General features: G+C 45.3%; 1 protein-coding gene across 1 annotated transcript in view; it reads right to left on the reverse strand.

Moving 5' to 3' along the window:
* IRF9 (interferon regulatory factor 9) overlaps positions 1-17,361 on the reverse strand; it is a 58,604-nt gene extending 41,243 nt beyond the window's left edge. Inside the window, exons 1-3 of the mRNA XM_073575364.1 lie at positions 17,158-17,361; positions 7,938-8,117; positions 7,643-7,823 (exon numbers count right to left, since the gene is read on the reverse strand). Of these exons, the coding sequence (XP_073431465.1) occupies positions 7,643-7,823; positions 7,938-8,117 (361 nt within the window). The 5' untranslated portion in view covers positions 17,158-17,361. The remainder of the gene's footprint in view (positions 1-7,642; positions 7,824-7,937; positions 8,118-17,157) is intronic.
* Positions 17,362-17,967: the final 606 nt, after the last annotated feature.

Here is a 17,967-nt window from a genome sequence, read left to right on the forward strand (position 1 = left end):
AGCCTTCTTGTGGCGTACACCATCTCATGTGGGATTTGGCTTCTTTATTCTGCCCCCCAAGCCAAGGTTCAGGTTAATAACCTTAAGTCGGAATCTTTTCCTTTACAGAGAGGCACAAAGCAGTGCCACCCGCTCTCTCTGCTATTTGCCAATGCTATAGAACCATTGGCTGCAGAAATCAGTCTTTCCTCAAAAATTCAGGGCTTCCCATATGGGGGAACACCAAGAAAAAAAATTGCATTGTATGCTGATGATGTTCTTCTCTTCCTAGACTATTGGTCGGCATCATTAGGGGAAGCTATGACCATTACTATCAAATATTATTTTCCCAGAGGAGCATTGCACGGCGAATAAGCCTCCTTACCTTGACCAGCCAGAGCTGGTATATCACTCTCCACAAGGAGAAACCTTACCCCTTAGACCTCAGTCCAGAACCTCTCACCTAGCCAAATCAGTTCTCATACTTTGCACTGACGAGGGCCAATAGCCCGATTTGGCTTTTATCCTAAGTCACATTACAAGACTCGTTAAAGGGTTGATTGTGACTTGTAGGATCGCTACTACCAACAGGTGGTGCTATAGAGTTCAAGTCCTTTTCCTCTCTGAAGAGGCAATTTGCATATCAAATATGGTACGCTATTTGGGCCTCTCTATCAACTGGGGCAAATCGGCGCTTAAGACAGTGGGAACGGAACCCTCAAATGAGAGGATAGCTGCGGGACAACTTAAGATGGTTCGTTCATTTAAATATTTGGGCATTGTAGTAAGCAAAGATATTACACAGTACGAATCTCTAAATATTGCCCCCCTCCTAACTAAATTTCAGACTAACACAACGACATGGTGTAAACTACCTTTGTTGGTGATAGGGAAAGCCAATTTAATTAAGATGGTTCTTATGCCACAGCTGACTTACCTACTGCACAAGGCACCAATATGGCTTCCCTTGCAATTTTTTACAAAGTGAATAGCATTTTCAGGGACCTGATTTTGAAAAAGAATACTCCAAGAATAAGACTTGAGACCCTGCACAGACCTAGGTCTGGCAATTCCGGAGCTCCTAATGTACTTTCTTTCTCCATAATTGCAGCATCTAAAGGGGTAGGGTAACCAGGAACTTCCATCCTCCTCCGCCAGAATGATCAGACACATGCTGGGGGTAAGAAACTTGGTGGGAGCCTTGGAGGGAGGAGGGTTTCAGAACTATAATTCCTAGGGTATAATTATTAGGGGAATTCACAAAGTATGGTCGAAAGCTTAGAAAACAATGGATATGGCAGCACACTCCCATTACTCACCTATAGTAGTGGTCAAAATAATAGCAGTCCAATATGACTAACCAGATTAATCACTGTTTTTGGTATAAACAATTTACCAGTTGTGCAGTAGATTCTAAGAAAACCACCAGACTCCGCATTCATGACCTGCAGGTTTTTGAGTCTGTGTATTAGAATAATTAATTGAAAGGGGTTGTGTTCAAAATAATAGCAGTATGGAGTTCTATTAGGGTGGTTTCTCATTTGCGTTTCCAGCAGCAGCATCTGCCTGCACACGGCTGCCGCTAAGCCCCGCCTCCTCCGGTAGCTCCGCCTAGGGGCGCATGACGCTGCATGCGACCAGCGTCCCCTATCTTTAGCATTGGGGACGCAGGCCGTGCGCAGGTATGCGTTTTGCAATAGGTTGCGTTTGGCGCCGGTCGGCGCACCGTCAATAGGGCGCATGCGCCGCCAAACGCATACCTGCGCACGGCCTGCATCCCCAGTGCTAAAGATAAGGGATGCAGGTCACATGCAGGCGGAGCTACCGGAGGAGGTGCAGCAGGGGGCGGGGCTTAGCGGCGAACGTGCGCAGGCCGACGCTGCTGCTGGAAACGCAAATGTGAAACCACCCTTAGTGAGGTCAATCATTCTGTGAAGAAACAGGTGTCAATCAGGTAGCCCTTATTTAAGGGTCAAGCCAGGACATGATGTACATGCATTTCTCCTTGAAAGCCTGAGAAATATGGGAAGTTCGAGATACTGTTCAGAAGAACAGTGTACTTTGACTAAAAAGTTGATTGTAGAGTGTAAAACTTATAAAAAAAAGTGCAGACAATGATAGGCTGTTCAGCTAGAATGATCTCCAATGCTTTAAAATGGAAAGCCAAACCAGAGAGATGTGGAAGAAAACGGAAGACTACCATTCGAATGGATGGAAGAATTGCCAGAATGGCAAAGGCTCAGCCAATGATCAGCTCCAGGATGATTAAAGACCGTCTCAAGTTACCTGTGAGTCCTGTGATAATTAGAAGATGCCTGAGTGAAGCTAATCTCTTAACAAGAAGTTCCCACAAAGTCCCACTGGTCTAAAAAAGACATGAACTGAAGCGGACACAATATGCAAAAGAATACATCAACTGGCCTAAAGAGAAATGGAGAAACAGTTGTCACGATTGGGCTGGCGAGTAAACTGAGACCAAGGGCACCTTTCCTGGCCCTGACACTAGGGGGGCACCCTAACTCGCCCTGTTCCCCGGGATACCTCAGATGACGAGGATGCCGGGGCCTCCGCCCTAGCCCGGTCTCCTAGCTTAGCCCTGCGTCTGCCCCGAGGCGTTACCGTGTACCTAAGTACACCAACCCGACAGACAGGGGAACGAGACAAGGGTAAAAGAAAATTCCACTCACAAATAATACTCTCACAAGCAACAGAAGTTTACACCAGGGTGTGAAGGATGGGGGAACAAAACAAAGCAGGAATGGATGAGGAATCTCCAAGCGTACAAACCACACAGTCGTCGCACAATAAACTCCTCCAGCACTCCTAAAGGGCATGCCACACTAAGAGATATCGCTAGCAATATCGCTATAACTAGTGACGTTATAGCGATATTGCTAGCGATATCTCTGCGTCTGATACTTACCTCCGACCGGCTCCCCCGCTGGTTATCGCTGATCGCGCGAGAACGTTCAGGACTGTTTCTCGTCGTCAGCTTCCTGCTGTGACGACGAGCGACGCGTGGAGGCGGGCGGGAGGACGCAGGATCGCCTGGTGTGACAGGTAAGTAGCGATCCCCGTCCCCAGCGATGTCGCTAGTGAGATCTGCCTGTGTGGCAGCTCACTAGCCACCACTTAGCGATGTACCAGCGATCCTGACCGCGTCATATCGCTGGTCGGGATCGCTGGTACATCGCTAAGTGTGACAGTACCTTAACACCAGCTCCTCTCTCTCCAGATGCTTGAAGCAAATGTCATCTCAGACAAAGATCTGGCCTGTGGACCTAGTTTTTATAGGAGAGAGGAGTGGTTAACCAAGCACAGCTGAATGCAGGGATTTCCACATGACCGATTAACCCCTGTCCTGCTGAAAGAAACAAACACCCTTAATACGTCGGAGAAGTGCTTCTTCTCAGCGGCAATGCAGGAGCCACAAGACACTGCGGTTCTCTTGCTCTGTTCAGTCACGGAAACCCTGTGACAGTACCCCCCCTTCTAGAAGGGACCTCTGGAACCTCAGGGCCTGTTTTATCAGGATTTGCCACATGGAAGGCCCGAACCAGTCTAGCCGCATGGACGTCAAAAGCTGGAACCCACATCCTCTCCACAGGACCATACCCTCTCCAATGCACCAAGTACTGCAGTGACCGGCGAACAAAACGAGATTCCAAGATCTTAGCAATCTGGAACTCCAGATTTACATCGACCATAACAGGAGAAGGTGGCAGGGGTGAAGGTCCAGCCGATGTCACATATTTCTTGAGAAGTGAACGGTGAAAAACATTATGAATTTTGAAAGTTGGTGGCAGAGCAAGGCGGAATTGCTACCGGGTTGATGACGGCTAAGATTTTATAGGGACCAATAAACCTGGGGCCCAATTTCCAAGATGGAACCTTCAACTTCATGTTCTTTGTGGACAACCACTCCCAGTCACCAACACACAGGTCCGGACCCACCATTCGTCTCCGATCGGCCACACTCTTATACTTGGAATCCATCTTTCGCAAATTATTAGTCACCCCCTGCCATATGGTAGATATGGAAGAAGAAAACCGTTCCCCCTCCGGTAAACCAGAGGGGTGATCACCATTAAACGAACTAAACTGTGGATGGAACCCATATGCACCGAAAAACGGGGACTTACCGGTTGATTCTGGACAGCGATTATTAACTGCAAACTCAACCAACGGTAAGTAGGTCACCCAGTCCTCCTGATTCTCAGACACTAAACATCTAAGATATGTTTCCAAATTTTGATTAATCCCTTCAGTCTGCCCGTTAGACTGCGGGTGAAAAGCCGACGAGAGTGACAAATGGATCCCAAGACGGTTGCAAAACGCCCTCCAGAATTTGGAGACAAACTGCACCCCCCAATCTGAGACAATATCGGTAGGAACCCCATGCAGTCTGATTATCTCCCTGATGAAGACTTGCGCCAGAGTCTTGGCGTTAGGCAAGGCTGGTAGCGCAATAAAATGAGACATTTACTGAACCTATCTACCACCACCAAGATTACAGTGTTCCCTGCAGACGCAGGTAAGTCAGTAATAAAATCAACCGACTAGTGAGTCCAAGGTCTGTTGGGGATCTCCAATGGTTGGAGAGCCCCAGATGGTCGCGCAAGCGAAGTCTTAGAACGCGCACAGACATTGCAGGCGGCCACATACTCCCGAACATCCTTATGAGCACTTGCCCACCAAAAACACCTAGTAAGTAGATCTGTGGTGGCCTTATTCCCTGGATGTCCAGCCAGCACTGTATCATGGTGTTCACTGAGGACTCAGACGAAGATTGAGCGGCACAAACAGTTTACCCAGAGGACAGGTAGCAGGGGCGTCCCCCTGAGCATCAACCACCTCTCTTTCAAGATCCGAGCATATTGATGCCATCACTACCCCTTTTTGTAGAATAGGTACCGGTTTGCACTTATCGCCTCCCCCCGGAAAGAAGCGGGACAAAGCATCTGCTTTAACAGTTTTGCTCCCCGGCCTAAAAGTAACAAAAAAGTTAAACCTGGTAAAGAATAACGCCTAAGTTTTTTTTAGAGAAGTATGCGCATGGTTGCCATTTACCAGGAGAGGCACCCTGCGACAAAACAGCCCCCACTCCAACCTCGGATGCATCCGCCTCTACAATAAAAGGCCGAGTGACATCAGGCTGAATAAGAATCGGCGCAGAAGCAAAACACCTCTTCAGTGTGTCAAACGCCTCCCTGGCTGGACTGGGCCACTTGGAGTAGTCTGTCCCCTTTTTGGTCATATCAGTGAGTGGTTTGGCTACTACCGAAAAGTTTTTTATGAATTTTCGGTAGTAGTTGGCGAAACCTAAAAACCTTTGTAAGGTAGTTTTTGTAGGAGAGAGGAGTGGTTAACCAAGCACAGCTGAAAGCAGGGATTTCCACATGACCGATTAACCCCTGTCCTGCTGAAAGAAACAAACACCCTTAATACGCCGGAGAAGTGCTTCTTCTCAGCGGCAATGCAGGAGCCACAAGACGCTGCAGTTCTCTGGCTCTGTTCAGTCGCGGAAACTCCGTGACAACAGTGTGAGGACTGATGAAAGTAAAATTGTTCTTTTTGGATCCAGTGGCCGCATACATTTCATCAGACGACCCCCAAACTCTGCATTCAAGCCACAGTACACTCTGAAGACAGTGAAGCATGGTGGTGCAAGCATCATGATATGGGTATGTTCCTCTTACTATGGTGCCGGACCTACTTACCACATACCAGTGACCATGGACCAGTTTGCATACATTTAAATACTTGAAGAGGTTATGTTACCTTACGCTGAAGAGGATATGCCCTTAAAATGGGTGTTTCAACAAGACAAGGACCCTAAACACAACAGTAAACTAGCAAAATCTTGGTTCCAGTCCAACAAAATTGAGGATATGGAGCAGCCAGCCCAATCCCCAGACCTTAATCCGATAAAATACTTGTGGGGTGACATTAAAAATGCCAATTCTGAGGTAAAGCCAACAAATGCCAAAAAATTGTGGGGTGTAGTCAAAGCATCCTGGGCTGGAATAACAGTAGACAGGTGCCAGAAGTCGGTTGACTCTATGAAAAATAGATGTGAAGCTGTTCTAAAAAACTGTGGGTATACAACTAAATATTAGACTAGCGATTCACAGAAATGCTAAATCCACAGAAAAAAGTACCTTATTTTTCAGACTACAAAACGCATTTTCCCCAAAAAGTTTGGGTGGAAAATAGTCCGAATGCAGGCTTACCGGGGAGTTGCGGCAGTGGTGAAGCAGCAGAACCGGCGGCGGCAGAGGTGTGGCGATGCTGAGGCTCGATGTCGGCGGTGCGGAGTGCAGGGTCCCTTCCTTAGGATGCCGGAGGCAGAAATGTGGCTACGCCGTGGCCCGGTGTCCACGGCGAGCAGAGCCGAGTGCATCACCTGTTTCCCTGCGGCCATCTTTCTGAAGCCGTGGGTGCGCAGATTGAGATCTCTGTGGCCCTCGGCTTCAGGAGAATGGTCTATGGAAAGTGAAACTAGTGAGGAGGGAAAAATCATCCTGTACTCTGGGACAGGCTGCTCCCATCAGTATTTTTGTCATTAGACACACAGTGCTCACACATACACTGCACCAAATCTGCTGCTGTGTGAAGACATCAGTGACACAGAGCTGTCATTCACACAGCAGAGGCTTTGTCACACAACAGATTACATCATTGACTGCCATCCTCTGTGCAGATTAGAAGCTGCAGACCCCCATCACTAGCCATCACACAGTCTGTTCTCACTGCTGCCAGCAGCCTGGGACAGTGAGGGAAGGAATTACTGATAATGAGCTATGTATTGTAAGCATGGAGTGGCCCAGAATACAGGACGATTTTCCCTCCTCACTAGTTTCACTTTCCATAGATCACTGTTCAGCCCGTGTTTCTGGGGGAGGAGCAGCTGGGTGGTCTGCTCTCTGCAGTGAGGCTGCTAGAGGGGGAGGATTTGTTACTGTGTGATGAGGGCTTCTTCATGTGGACGGGGAGGGCCTGTAGCTATGGAGGGTGGGGTTGTTGCTATAGAGTGCATGTTTGGAGTAGAGTAGGAGGTTACGACTAGTTCTCATTTCAATGCCATAACACGCCCCCCCTTGGACATTCTGTTCAGAAAATCTAGAAAGCCGTGCAAACTAGTGACAGAAATTAAATTACTTATTGTCATAATTCTGCAGCCCAGATACATACTGAGATTATGTGAAAAGCCCGGACAACCCCTTTAAGTGAACTCTAGTGTAATTTACATCTACCCTATGGCCTCAATTCGTCAAAGCTTTGTAAAAATCTAAAAATATTTGCGTAGCCGAAGCTACACAAAAATTGTGATTTTTGATGTTTTCACATCCGACTCTGAAAAAGTGGATGGAGCTAGGGTGTAACAAGGAATAGCAGGGTGTGGCGACCCCCACTTACCAAATTCATAATGCCACGATTCATTAAAGTTCCATACTCCACTCTCTGACTGGAGTAAGATTTGTGGCGAGGTGCATGCCACCATAAGCCTTGACTGATTCTTTATGAGGTGCGAACCTCTTAAGGAATCAAACGCCTCGCACTCCACCCTGCCCCCCGCCAGTCTTGATGAATCAGGGCCTATGTGTCCAGAAATGTAAACATGAGAGTGCATCATCTACTCAGCCATGATTGAGGCCCTCACCTTGCTCTTCAGGTGGAACGATTCGATACACCTTGTATGGCTCCGATATATCTAACTGTGACCTATCAGGAAGTTCTTGGAATTCTGGACTCTTGTTTAGAGCACAGCGAAGTCTTGTTTTCCATGCTGCCGCATCAACTTTTTCTCCACTTTGGTATTTTTTCTTGTACATAGCCCATGCCTAAGTACATAAAGAAACAACAAAACAAACAGAATTCATTAAATAAGCCTAAAACAACACATTCAATGGAATTCAAGTGAAAAAGACATTTTATAGGTGGATGAAATAAGGCACCTTAAAGATGGCAGCATCTTCATCATGACGAAAGTCTTGTTTGCCTGCATGTTTCCATGGGATTCGGAAGCATGTTTTCTGTACATCATCCCATGTAAGCCCATAGTACTTTCCACTTTCAATCTGTTCCACCAGCCATGGCTTCAACTTTCTGGTGGACCGGGCGTGACCAGAAGCCATCTACAAATAAATATATAATATTAATTTTAGTAGTAAGACTGCATGAGATTGTAAAAATCTACAGAAATTGAGCTCTGCTTTTTGCACTCTTATCTTCACATAGCAGAGAATTTATCTATTCAAATTTATTATGCAAAACATTACAGAACCTTTACCTCTTAGATCCATTATTAGAGCCTCTCACCCAGTGAAATGCATTTTCATTATTTGTACTGCTGAGAGGTAAACACTCCAAAACACGTGTTTGCAAATGGGGTTTATGGTTTAGCTTCTTACCTTAAGTCATCTATTTAAATAAAGCCTATAAAGTAAAAAAAAAAAAAAAAATGCTAACCTGCGGATATTGTTCCCATTTACGACATTTAGAGCACATGTACGCTGTGATCAGGAAGGACTTCCCGACCGATGCAGTATATATACGTAATGGCGATCACCCGCACACAGGGGTCTGTGCGCTGTCGATCGCCGCCGGGTGGCAGCTGACAACGGCTCTCAGTGTCAGGAGCGGTCCAAGCACCACTCCTGCCACTTCAACCCCCTAAATGCTGCGATCAGTGAGATCGCAGAATTTAGAGGGCAGCTAGAGGGAAGAAAACCCCTCTGCCCTCTGGGCCACCAGGCAATAGCAAGTTAGTTAGATCATGTGCAGTGCATGATCTACATTAACTAACTTCTGTCTGCTGGGCTGACAGTATATAAGTTATAGCAATGCTACTACCATTGCTATACCTTATAACTGATCAGACTGCAGAAAGGGAAAGTACCATAGTGGGAAAAAATAAAAACATAGAAAAGTTGTGTATATATTTATATAGCTCTGACAAAAATTAAGAAACCACTGCAAAATTTTCAGTTTGTCTTATTTTTCTCTTTACAGGTATATTTTTGAACAAAATGTAAATTGCTCTTTTATTCTATAAACTACTGGCAACATGTCCTCGAATTTCCAAGCACTGAATTTTATATTTATTTTCAGAAAATGAGAAATGGTCAAAATAACAAAAAAATACAATGTTTGCAGACCTCAAATAATGCTAAGAAAACAAGTTCATAATAATTTAGAAATAACAATACTAATGTTTTAACTCAGGAAGAGTTCAGAAATCAATATTTTGTGGAATAACCATGATTTTTAAATCACAGCTTTCATACGTCTTGGCATGCTTTCCACCAGTCTTTTACACTGCTTTTGGGTGACCTTATGCCACTCCTGGTACAAAATTTAAGCAGTTCTTTGTTTGATGGCTTGTGACAATCCATCATCCTCTTGTTTACATTCCAGAGGTTTTAAATGGAGTTCAGGTCTGGAGAATGGGCTGCCCATGACAGGGTTTTGATGTGGTGGTCTCTTTATTTTTTCCAGCACAAGGAACAGTGTAAAAAATAAATAAAACCAATTTGTCACCTGCTGTTAATTTTTTCTATCCACTTCCCAAAGATCGCAGTAAGGTTCAGCTCACATTTATCCTGCGCTCTGTGCTGAGCGCTCACATCTCTGAAAAACACGATTCAGATGAAACCGCCTGCAGAAGATTCCCTTTATTGAGGCAGATGGACGCACTGTGGATTCTGTCTGGCCTGTGATCCGGCAGTGTCAATCTTTATATTAGGAGTACATAAAAGTGCCATCGGCCAGTTTTCTACACCTCTGAAAAAAGGACAATGCTGGACAGAGGCCAGACGGAGACCAGAGTAACTCTGCTGCTTCATTTTAGTGAGTGGCTCCCTCAGGGATTTCCTCTGAATTGCGTCAAAGATTTAAAAGGAAACCCCGATGTAAGTGCTCAGCATAGAGTACCAGATAAATGTGATCCAAATTGTTATGTAAAATGTTCCCAATAAAAGCTTCAACTCAATCCACAAAAAAATCAAGTCCCCACTCATCTGTTAACAGAAATACAAGGGGTTTCCATGTTACTGGTAGCACAAAGGCTCTGGAAAAAAGAAATAGCTCTTCGCCCCCCAAACGAAATTCAGCAAATTATGTGCTCCCAAAATCCAAATGCCCCCTCCCTTCTGAGCTCCATTGTGCCTAATCCACATTTAACGGCCACGTTTGTCATTTCTGTAGCGATGAGAGCCCGCCTAATTTACAGGTGCATAAGTTAGGAACAATGTATTGGCACTACAACATAATGGTCACTACAACAGCAGTTTGTGATTTTCACTCGGCAACATCCACTGCTATTTGTTTCTGGAAAACTCCCATGCAGTCAAAATCATCACGATACCTATAGATAAATCCCAAAGGGGTATAATTTCCAAAATGGGGTAACTTGAGGTGGGGGGGGGGGGGATTATGCTCTTCTAGCACTTAGTAGCTCTTTATATGAAGTCTGCAAACCATTATAGAAAATTCTGTGCTCCAGGATGCCTGCTTTATAACAGTACTGATTAGGCTAGTTTCACACTAGCGTTACCAGGCACAGCGCACGGCCGCCACTAAGCTCCGCCACCGGCCGCGCCCCCTTCGGTCAGCTCCTCCGAGCGCACAAAAATGCAACAGTGCGTTTGGTGCACGCCGGCGCAGCGCTAAAAGGGCGGATGCACCGGTAAAAGTGTGGCAGCGCACGACCAGCGTACCCAACGCTAAATATAGGTTATGCTGATTGCATGCAGCGTCATGCGATCAAAGGAGGAGCTGACCGGAGGGGGCACGGCCGGGGGGGGGGGGGGGGAGTTTAGCGGCGACCGTGCGCTGCGCCCGGAAACGCTAGTGTGAAACTAGCCTTAGCCATACATCGAGACTCAGGAGGGACGGAGCGCTATTTGTCAAAATGTCACTCCTTTTCTTAGCCCTGTCGTGAGCCAAAATAGCATTTTACCCCCACATATGGGGTATCTATGTACTCAGGAGAAATTGAACAATGAATGCCTTTTAAGACCTGCAGTGTGCCTAAACAGTAGTTTTCTCCCACATATGGGGTATCGGTGTACTCAGGAGAAATTGCACTGTACAGTATGTTGTGCAAATTCAAATTGTTACCCTTATAAAATGCAAAATTTGGAACTAAAAACATTTCTGTGGGGCTCAATGTTACAAACTTCTGTGAAGCACCTAGGGGTTCAAGGTGCTCACCACAAATTAAGACAAGTTCCCTGAGGGGTCTAATTTCCAAAATGGTATCACTTGTGGGCAGTTTCCACAGTTTAGGCACATTGGGGCTCTCAAAACTCAACATGACGTCCGCTAATCCAGCAAATTTTACATTTAAAAAGTAAAATGGCCCTCCTTCCCTTCCGAGCCCTGCCGTGTGCCTAAAGAGTGGTTTTCTTCCACATAAGGGGTATTGTCAAGCTCAGGAGAAATTGCACAACAATTTTTGGGGTCCATTTTTCTCTTATGAAAACAACATTTGGCTCTAAAGTAAAATTTTTGTGACAAAAAAGTTAAATGTTCATTTTTTTCCTTCCACATTCCAAAAATTCCTATGAAGAACCAGAAGGGTTAAAAAAGTTCTTGAATGTGGTTTTGAGCACCTTGAGGGGTGCAGTTTTTAGAATGGTGTCACTTTTGGGTATTTTCTGTCATATAGGACCCTCAAAGTCACGTCAAGTGTGAGGGGTCCCTAAAAATAAATTATTTTGTGGGAAAAATTAGAAATCGCTGGTCAAATTTTAACCCTTCTAAGTTCCTAACAAAAAAGTTTCAAAAATTGTGCTGCTGTTAACCCCTTCCCGACCAATGACGCCACATAGGTGTCATGAAAACTGGTGCCAATCTGACCAGTGACGCCTATGTGGTGTCATGACTTTAAAGCCCCCCTGCGGGTCGGGTGACCGGGGTCACTAAAAGGTCACCCGACCCGCAGATACAGGGGGCTTTGTTCTTCACCACAGGGGGCGTGGCTTCGCTCCCACGTGGCTACGATCGCTCTGATTGGCTGTTAAAGGTGAAACAGCCAATCAGAGCGATAGTAATATTTAATCAATGAAAATTGATGAAATATTACATTCCAGCCATGGCCGATGCTGCAGTAGCATTGGACATAGCTGGAGACCGTGATCGACCCCCCCACGACACACGGGGCCGATCGGCCCCCGATACCGACTGACGGCGGCAATGTGCCGCCGCCGTCAATCATCAGCTCCCCTCCCCCTTCTCTAGCCTCCCCCCACCTTCCGACCCCCCCCATACCCCCCCGGTACCTCAGACGTCCCTCTCCGGCTCCCGGTGTCCCGCGTCATGGGCACCGCCATCTTGGAAAATGGCGGGCGCATGCGCAGTGCGCCCGCCGGCTGCAGATTCATTCATTCATTTTGATCACGGTGATAAACTCTCACAGTGATCAAAATAGAATGAAAAGTAAATAAGCCCCCCCGTTTGTCACCCCCATAGGCAGGAACAACTAATAAAATAAAGAAATTATTTTTATTTTTCCGTTAGGGTTGGAAATAGGGTTAGGGCTAGGGTTGGAATAAGGGTTAGGGTTGGAATTAGGGTTAGGGTTAGAACTAGGTTTAGGGTTAGAATTAGGGGTGTGTTGGGGTTAGGGTTATGGTTGGGATTAGGGATGTTTTGGGGTTAGGGTTGAGTTAGAATTGAGGGGTTTCCACTGTTTAGGCACATCAGGGGGTCTCCAAACGCGACATGGTGCAACCCTTGATTCCAGCCAATTTTGCGTTCAAAAAGTCAAACGGTGCTCCCTCCCTTCCAAGCCCCGACGTGTGCCCAAACAGTGGTTTACCCCAACATATGGGGTATCAGCGTACTCAGGAAAAATTGCACAACAACATTGGTGGTCTAATTTCTCCTGTTACCCTTGGGAAAATAAAAAATTGGGGGCTAAAAAATTATTTTTGTGGAAAAAAAAAAGGATTTTTTTATTTTCACGTCTCTGCGTTATAAACTTATGTGAAGCACTTGGGGGTTTAAAGTGCTCACCAGACATCTAGATAAGTTCCCTGGAAGGTCTAGTTTCCAAAAAGGGGGTCACTTGTGGGGGGGGGGGGGGTCTCTACTGTTTAGGCACATCAGGGGCTCTGCAAACGTAACGACGACCGCAGACCTTTCCATCAAAGTCTGCATTTCAAAACGTCACTACTTCAATTCTGAGCCCTTAAGTGCGTCCAAATAATGGTTCCCCCCCACATATTGGGTATCAGCGAACTCAGGAGAAACTGGACAACAACTTTTGGGGTCCAATTTCTCCTGTTACCCTTGTGAAAATAAAAATTTGCAAGCTAAAAAAATCATTTTTTGAGGAAAAAAATGATTTTTTATTTTCACGTTATAAACTTCTGTGAAGCACTTGGGAGTTCAAAGTGCTCACCACATATCTAGATAAGTTCCTTGGAGGGTCTAGTTTCCAAAATGGGGTCACTTGTGGGGGGTTTCCACAGTTTAGGCACATCAGGGGCTCTGCAAATGTAACATGACGCCCGCAGACCATTCCATCAAAGTCAACATTTCATAATGTCACTACTTCCCTTCCGAGCCACGACGTGTGCCCAAACAGTGATCCCCACCCACATATGGGGTACCAGAGTACTCAGGACAAACTGGACAACAACTTTTGGGGTCCAGTTTCTCCTGGTACCCTTGTGAAAAAAAATATTTTTATTTCCACGGCACTGCGTTATAAACTTTTGTGAAGCACTTGTGGGTTCAAAGTGCTCACTATGCATCTAGATAAGTTCCTTAGGGGGTCTACTTTCCAAAATGTGGTCATTTGTGGGGGTGCTCCAATGTTTAGGCACACAGGGGCTTTCCAAACACGACATGGTGTCCGCTAACGATTAGAGGTAATTTTCATTTCAAAAAGTCAAATGGTTCTCCTTCCCGTCTGAGCCCAGCCATGCGCCCAAACAGTGGTTCCCCCCCACATATGGGGTACCAGCGTACTCAGGACAAACTGGACAACAACTTTTGTGGTCCAATTTCTCCTGTTACCCTTGTGAAAATAAAAATAGTGTGCTAAAAAATCATTTTTGAGGAAAAAAAATATTTTTTTATTTTCACTGCTCTGCGTTATAAACTTCTGTGAAGCACCTGGGGGTTCAAAGTGCTCACTACACATCTAGATAAGTTCCATAAGGGGTCTAGTTTCCAAAATGGGGTCACTTGTGGGGGAGCTCCAATGTTTAGGTACACAGGGGCTCTCCAAACGCGACATGGTGTCTGATAACGACTGGAGCTAATTTTCCATTCAAAAAGTCAAATAGCACTCCTTCCCTTCCGGACCCTGCCGTGCGTCCAAACAGTGGTTTATGACCACATATGAGGTATCAGTGTACTCAGGAGAATTTGCCCAACAAATTTTAGCATCCATTTTATCCTGTTGCCCATGTGAAAATGAAAAAAACTGAGGCTAAAAGAAAATTTTTGTGAAAGAAAAAACACTTTTTTTTTTACCGATCAATTTGTGAAGCACCTGGGGGTTCGAACTGATCACTATGCATGTAGATAAGTTCCTTGGGGGGTCTAGTTTCCAAAATGGGGTCACTTGTGGGGGAGCTCCAATGTTTAGGCACACAGGGGCTCTCCAAACGCGACATGGCAACCGCTAAATATTCCAGCATGTTTTCCATTCAAAAAGTCAAATGGCGCTCCTTCCCTTCTGAGCCCTGCCATGTACCCAAACAGTGGTTTATGACCACATACGAGGTATCGGTGTACTCAGGAGAAATTGCCCAACAAATTTTAGAATCCATTTTATCCTGTTGCCCATGTGAAAATGAAAAAATTGATGTTAAAAGAAAATTTTTGTTGGAAAAATTAAAATGTCCATTTTTTTATTCCACGTTGCTTTAGTTCCTGTGAAACACCTGAAGGGTTAATAATCTCCTAGAATGTAGTTTTGAGTAGCTTGATGGGTGCAGTTTTTAGAATGGTGTCACTTTTGGGTCTTTTCTGCCATATAGACCCCTCAAAGTGACTTCAAATGTGAGGTGGTCCCTAAAAAAAAAAATGGCTTTGTAAATTTTGTTGTAAAAATGCGAAATCACTGGCCAAATTTTAACCCTTATAACTTCCTAACAAAAAAAAAATTTGAAGTTGTGCTGATGTAAAGTAGACATGTGGGAAATTAACCACTTTGTGTCACATAACTCTCTGGTTTAAACAGAATAAAAATTCAAAATTTGAAAATTGCGAAATTTTCTAAATTTTTGCCAAATTTCTGATTTTTTTCACAAATAAACGCAAAAATTATCGACCTAAATTTATCACTAACATGAAGCCCAATATGTCACGAAAAAACAATCTCAGAATCGCTGGGATCCGTTGAAGCGTTCCAGAGTTATTACCTCATAAACGGACACTGGTCAGAATTGCAAAAAATGGCCTGGTCATTAAGGTCAAAATAGGCTTGGTCATGAAGGGGTTAAGTAAACAGGTGAGAAATGTTATTTATTAACTTTTGTGTGTGAAACCACTCTTTGATTTAAGGGCATAAAAATTACAAGTTTGAAAATTGCAAAATTGTCTAAATTTGACAAATTTCCATTTTTTTTTCCACAAATAAAACGCAAATCATATCGAATAAATTTTACCACTAACATGAAGTTCAATATGTGACCGGAAAGCAATATCAAAATCGGTGGGATACGTTGAAGCATTCCAGAGTTGTTATCACATAAAGTGACACTCATTAGAATTGTAAAATTTGGCCCCGTCATGAAGGTGAAAACAGGCTCGGGATTGATTGGGTTAACCTCCCTGGCACCTGCACTTAGAGCCCCGCTGCCAGGGGGAAATTAAGTTTATTCCGCCAGGTAGCGTTCGGGTTTCAGTCACAGGGGCGGTGCGGGTTCAGTTATCGCTCTTTGTATAGAGAATGGCGGCTGTAACTGCACACTTGTCACTCACTGACAGCGGCTCAGCATCAGCGGTCAGTCAGTGTCGGGGGAGCAGTTACAACCGCCGCTCACTGACTGCACCAACGTCACCCCGTGAACCAAACCCGAACGCTACTAGGAGGACTAAAGTTAATTTCCTCACAGCAGTGGGGGTCTTAGTGCAGGCACCCGTTCAGAATGCAATTAACCTACAGGTTAACCCCATATCTGCAGGTTAATAGCATTTTTTGCACATGACAGGTTCCCTTTCAAAGGTAAATATTGACTTTTAGGATTTCTGCTTCCAATAGGTGGCACTAGAGTTCCAGTTCACTTCCACTCTGAACGCTCTGCATACAGGTTACCAAACAGCAATTCTTTACCTACAGTGCAGCTTTTACCTGTTATTTCTCCGGTGAGGACCGTTTGATCGCTGACTGTTCTTTCTGACCCAAGAGATTTCTATATACTGACTGCATCACAGTAAATGACTACATAGAGGCAGAGATAGTTTGAAACCCACCTCCTATTACCTACCTCCTTTAACTCTTAAAATACTGCGCCTGTCCCGAAGCATATTTCGAGTTGCATACAAGTCATTGTGCTCCTGTAGCCATCACCCGCTCATTGCTCGTGGACTGCGCCATCACTCGATAGTTGTAACTCTACGAAAAGTCACCATTGCACCCCAGCCCCAAGCCTCAATGTTCAGCTCGGCCAGATCAGATTGGCTATGGTGTAGAAGCACAAGCCCACCACCAGCTTCAGGAAGCCGCAAGGAGAGAGAATATATATATATACACACACACACACAACATCTCCAGTTAGAAAAATAAACTCCGGTAGTTGCCTCACATACAGTACATTTAATAAGCGTCACTAAGACCACCAGGGTCCGGGACAGCCACGTAAAAATAATAATATTCATGTTTTTCCAGAACCGCTGATTCCCACAATACATTTTATAGCAATACTTCTACCACCTTCACTGACAATTAAAAGTCAATTTTCCAATTATGAGAAGAAAAATATTTGCATTGTAATTATTATTTTAAGACATTTACACTTCCTACATGTATCCTAAAGCTTTCCATCACTAGTATGTAGGCCCCATTTTGGGATGGGGGGGCCTAATATTTGGGGGGACCCCTCCCCCACTCCAGGTATATTAGTAAACATCCCGCACCATGCAGCCCTGCTCCAGATCACAGCATGGTGAAATCACAGACCCGAAACCACATAGGGCGCCCAGTCCACCTACCTTACACCTCTGTCATCTGTGGGGTTTCCTCTGCTAGATTCAGTTTGTTTTCTCAGTTTCTTTTCTTGCTTGTGGCCGCCGCCGCCGCCGCCCCCAGTTTCGCTTCCTCCTTTTCCTAGAAATCACGTGACGCGCGGAGAGCCCAGCACAAGCCTGTCACCAGCAGTGTATCCAGCAGGGGGCGGTGTTGGGAGCTTCTACATTGCATGACTCCCAGGTTCTGTGTGTGCATGACTTGGCATATTACCAGTGGACCGTCATTTTAACCCTTGATGGATTTGGTCCAGCCTATTTGTCGAGCATTCATCTTGTGTTTCTTTGGGCACCTTGTGCGTATTATCCTGTAAGGAGTATATTTACTTTTGACATTGTGTTCAATATTTTGTACACCGTTCACAGACAATTATACTGTATAGAAAGCGGTAAATTTCAGGGCTGTGGATTCGGTAAGCCAAACCAGTGGTGTATCTTCTGGCACCGGGGGCAAGAATTCGGCTTGGTGCCCCCCCCAGCGCACAGATGCAATTTGCACACTTACTGAGTAGATTACACGTTGTTAGGCCACATTCGCATGTCCTGATATTGCCAGTGCCAGAGATATCTATGTGCATGTCTGTAATACTTGTGACACACATGTGGCAACCGTGTGTCGCATCAGTACCACACGTCGCATCGGCGCCTGAGAAGCAGCGGTACAGTAAGCACTGTTCCCCGCCAGCGTCAGGTGCTGAACATGGCTCTCGTCATTCTCCCCTGCTCTGCCAGAGATCAGCACATAGTATCAAGCGATTGGGTGATATTATCAAGATA

The sequence above is a fragment of the Dendrobates tinctorius genome, unplaced genomic scaffold (genome assembly GCF_039654945.1).
Source record: "Dendrobates tinctorius isolate UK_male_01 unplaced genomic scaffold, ASM3965494v1 ptg000044l, whole genome shotgun sequence".
NCBI lineage: Eukaryota > Metazoa > Chordata > Amphibia > Anura > Dendrobatidae > Dendrobates > Dendrobates tinctorius.